Source organism: Phaseolus vulgaris, chromosome 10 (assembly GCF_000499845.2).
Source record: "Phaseolus vulgaris cultivar G19833 chromosome 10, P. vulgaris v2.0, whole genome shotgun sequence".
Taxonomy (NCBI): Eukaryota; Viridiplantae; Streptophyta; class Magnoliopsida; order Fabales; family Fabaceae; genus Phaseolus; species Phaseolus vulgaris.
In genome coordinates, this window is record NC_023750.2 from 20,483,133 (window position 1) to 20,488,058 (window position 4,926).

Genomic DNA, 4,926 nt, shown 5'->3' on the forward strand with positions numbered 1-4,926 from the left:
TCGAAAGGCATTTCATATGTCATAGATTCTTGGTCCACATATTTCATAAATTTTTATAACTCTACCATAGTTAATCAATAGTGTAGGTTTTATTACTATTGTAAATGTACATTTTGATTCTCTCAATTTATCTCTATATTTCTGTATTTGTCTGGCTGGGTTTGATCATTATATGCAGGTTAATTTATATGGTTTAGGGACAATACGAATTGAACTTTAAATAAAAAACACTATTTACAAATGCGGTTATTTACCAAAGCCGCATTTGTAAATCAAAAACCAAGATTTACAAATGGGGCTTTGGTAAATAACCGCATTTGTAAATAGTGATTTACGAATGCGGCTATTTACCAAAGCCGCATTCGTAAATCTAAAACCCCTAAAACCCCAGCTCATTCAGAAGAATATACAAATGCGGCTCTACAGACGCATTTTGTATTTCTCTGATTTACGACTGCGTGCTGATCAAATACGGCTCTTTAGCCGCATTTGTAAATGTAAAATAGCCGCATTTGATTAGCATTTATGCTAAAGGCACTTATTCTATCATATCTTGCTATTTGGACCCCAAAAGAGAGCCCAAACTATTTACAACTTGTTTTATCTTTAAGAAGACCATAAGGAAGAACATTTGATGCTTTGGTTTGTGTCCATTTCTCCCTCTGATTAGGTCTGTTGGATCCTTGGTGAGGTCTTGAATTGATTGATGTGATGTCTTATCATAGTGTGAATGGTAATTTGCATCCTTGGTCATCTCCTTGTTGGCATGCCCCTAGGTTTGAGAGAATTCGACCTCAAATTTAGAACTCCTAAAGGTTCACTTCAAGAGGCAAAGATGAAAAATAAGATATAGTGAGGATGAGATGCAATTGCGGAATTGAAATGGGCATGAGGTAAACATCAATGGTGGTCATGGCCTCCCAAATGATGCACCATACTCATGATTATGAGTGAAACCCAAGAGCAACAAAGAACAAAAACTAAGAGACAAACACATAAAATGGAATGGAGAAATGGAAGGAAAATGGAATGAAAAAACTTATGATGGTGGGTGAGAAATGTCACGCCACTTGTGTTGGGTCTATTAGTGTCTAAGTTCAAGACGGTGGGTGAATTGAGCTTTTAAAATTTTTCACAAAGAGAAACTGTTTTCCAATAATCCTGAGAAAAAGAACAGATTGATTTTAAAATGAACAAATTTATTTTTTAATTACTTTTTCAAATCCATAACCTTAATCTGATTAGCTTGAGATTAAAAGATAGTTTTTCTAGAACAGTGTAGGCTCTTATACTGCAGCAAGATTTACACCTAGAAATTAAACTTTGAATCTTTAACAAGTGATGTTGAAGAAAATATGAATCTTGAAAAGAGTTAGTTTAAAGATTTATTACTCTCTTTAAACAACCAACACACAAATTCAGATATTCTCAAACAACCAAGAATTTATTCAGGATCTTTGAAGAACGGTATGAACAAGTCTAGAAAGAATACATTTATTTTATGGCAAATTATCAAATTATGCAGAAAACGAGTGCGGGGATTGAGAAGAAAGATGGACACACAGTTTATACTGGTTCACTCATCAAGAGCTACATCCAGTCTCACCTCACACCAAGGTGGAATCCACTAATCAATACAAAACCAATTACAAGACCTTGTTGTTCTTGAACCCTTCAAGAACAAGGCATACACAATGCTGAAAAACTCTATTTCAGCAGCAAAAACACTCCAAGAAACCCTATCAAGAAGTGTCTATACAACAACATTTACACATGAATGAATAAGGAAAGAAAACACCTAAAAAGAAGATCCAAGAAACCTAAAACAACAACACTTTTCTGCAGTTCAACAATGACAGAACCTCAATCCTTGACCAAGGCACACAATGAACAAGCACACTTGAATTTCTTTAAGAGAACCTTTCAAGTAAACATTCAAAGCTTTTGTCTCTCAATGAAAATTCTTCCCGCCGATTGACCTAACGTCTTCGTGCGTTTCTGTTGACTTCGCTTCCAAGAACCCTTCGCTCCTACGTTCCCTTCCTCTGATGGAATCACCTGAAAATATAGAGAAACAAAGGGCGCCCTCTTGGCCGTTTGCACTCCAACGGTCAAGTTAGTCTCTTGGGAAATGAACACCAAACTCTAACTCTGATATCACTGTGTGTTCTCTCTCACTCTATTCTTCTCTAAAAAATGCATAACTTGCACTAATAAAAGCGTAATGTGTTCTATCACGTAAAACGTACCTGATTATATTTGTTGTCACCCTTATATACCTTTCAGTGTTCTTTCCCTTCTGTTTAGTTGTGACTTAAGCATTCTGTAGGCGCATCTTAGTGACACTAGCACCCAGACTTAGGGCCATCCAGTGTGTAAGACTACCCTACCGTAGTGCAACTGCGCGGGATGACTGCTTGGATGCCAACTTATGCATCTAATCTCTGAGTCATCCGCCCTGGGAGTTCCCTGCCTTATTCACGTACCGTGCATGCAGATCACCCCTGAAACGTGACCCTCACAAGTCGTCTCTGTCCCAGTGGCTTTTTAACGGTGGTGTGTACTACCGCGTCCCTACACCCCATGCATGGGTTACTCGTTATCTAGGCCTCTTCCTACTAGTAACTGGGGTGTGGCTTGAAAACCACCTTGTTTGTTCATCTTTACTGTTGAGGTGTCGAGGCCCGAGGACTCCATGCCCTGCCTCGATGCCGCCCCCTCCTCGGCCACCCTTACCCGTGAGCCTAAGAAGACTCCTTCCTGTCCTGCTGTACTTTCCAGTGGACCCTACCTTCGGGGTCCCACCATGTTGACTTTGGTCAACGCCCGAGGCCGACGATCGGTCAGTACACAAGCCCCCCAGTCTCGAGCTGTCAACTTTGTTCAGCGAAGAGACTATGGCCTCGCCCTACCGACCTACGTGGCTTCCCGTGATAGGACGTGCACAGTGCATTGAAGTGATGCCTTCCTGTTCATGTTGTAATCAACGTACATGTGGCTTAATCATGCGGCTGGGACTTAACATCGCTTGCGCTTCTCAAGTTTATGTTAAGTCTTTCAAAAATGCGCGCTTCATGCACTGTTCCATCACTTGAAACCTTTCTTGCACTTTTCATCTTCTTTCTCAAGCTCTCTGATTTCTTCCTTCACAAAAAACCGAAACTTTCGCACATCAATCATCAACGTACGATTTTTCTCTATTGATCGCTCTTTACTTCTGATTCTGCGCATTAATAACTGCTTGGGATTGTTTATATTTCCATGTTTCGAATCTTCTTCTGCATCTTCTTCATTCCCCTGTTTCCTGGGTTTTTCACGAGAATAGGGTTTTCTGGGCTTTTTAGTTTCACACCATAGTTTTCACCTTGCTGAACCTTTGTTTCTTCCTTTCCTTGTTTTTCTTAGCTTTCTTTCATCATGGGGCGAACAAAAGTCACTACCAACCCTCCTCCTCCTAGCGTCAACTATAGGCCCCTGTACCCCTGGGCTTTCGACGACCTCCTCGCTGAAACTCCCCCCTCACCTCTCTCGTTGACTAGAGGGCACACTTGGACAGTGAAACCGATTTTAAGGGTAGAGCATTCGGGAGGGAGTGTGATGCTTACATCTCCGTTCGCCCTTGTGTAGAGGGTGAACCTCTTTGCGTAGATAACTGTGCCAACGACGGGGAACCATTCTTTTTCTTCTACCAAACTGTCTTCAAGTGCATTAGGCAGTGCCTCCCTTTCAACAGCTTTGAGAGGGAGCTTTTAACTGAGATAAACGTCACCCCCTCAGTAGAAGTCTTCCTACACTTCTTCGAAGCCAAAAACCCTAGGAAAAACCTCTGGGTTTGCTTTAGCGGGGTGACTAGGAGAGTCATTCTTAGCCTATTCCAGCAGTCCTACAAAGGGTTGAAAGGAAATTTTTTCAGGGTGTGCTACTATGAGCACGACCGCACTGCCCTTGATGGATTCCCACTATACTTGGTGGGGAAGCTCAAACTCAAGAAGGCCATGACCTTGGATGAGCTCTCCTCAACTGATCACGAGGTATGCCAAGTTCTAGCCAGCCTGGGGTGATCTTCAACACCACAGAGCTTATAAAGAATGAGTATAACCCAACTGGACTTGCTAGTTACATTGGTATAGGAATCTTCTCCTGATCTTCCTCACATACCACTCTGTTTATTGCTCTTATGTATAAGTTAACCTACACTTGTACTAATTTTCTGATTCTCCTTGTTTACTTGGTTCTTATCTCTTCTTTCTTTGGTGCAGGCATGGTGCTAAACGCAGAGAAGCGGGCTAGGTTGGCTGAGGTTTTGTCTATTCGTGATGACGCAACTGCTAAGGCAAGTGCCTTGGTACGTCCTGCCTCACCTGCCACCCAGACCGCTCCTATCCCACCTTCCACTCAAACCATCCCCACTCCTGCTTCTCCACAAACTACTCCTGCTCCCGCTTCTCCAGCCCCTATTGCTGCAGTTCCTTTGGCAACGGTCAAGGCTTCTCCACCTCCAGCCCCCCTAGAGAAAAAAAAAGGGTGGTACTCATTGCTTCGGACGATGAGGAGGACACCATGGAGGGCCCCGTCTTCAAAAGGCGCAAGGCCGCAGCAGTAGCCACCTTTCACTCCTCTTCTGCTAGGCACCCTGCCTCACTCAAGGATAATCCCCCTAGCGCCTCCTCTCCTCATAACCTTCTTGCAGTCGAGGATGGGGCCGAGAGTGTACCTAAGCCAGCCTCTGCCCCTGCCCCTGAGCTTCCCTTGGTCCTTCAGCAGATTCTAAAAGGTTACCAAAAAGGGGCCATGGGGAGCTCCACTGACGAGGCAGTGCAGGAGAGTTTGGCTCTCAGTCTTGGGGAATTCTTCGCTCGTGCCAACTCCTCTTCGCACGAGGCTGAGATGAAGACTAAGGAGCAACAGGCCCTGGCAGAAGAACTG

The 4,926-nt window shown here is 43.2% G+C and overlaps 1 protein-coding gene across 1 annotated transcript; it reads left to right on the plus strand.

Annotated features, from left to right (window-relative positions):
* The first annotated feature begins 4,033 nt into the window (after positions 1 to 4,033).
* Positions 4,034 to 4,603, plus strand: LOC137816480 (uncharacterized). The gene is made up of 2 exons (XM_068619633.1): positions 4,034 to 4,124; positions 4,260 to 4,603. The coding sequence occupies exons 1-2, from the start codon at positions 4,034 to 4,036 to the stop codon at positions 4,601 to 4,603; spliced, it is 435 nt and encodes a 144-aa protein (XP_068475734.1).
* Positions 4,604 to 4,926: the final 323 nt, after the last annotated feature.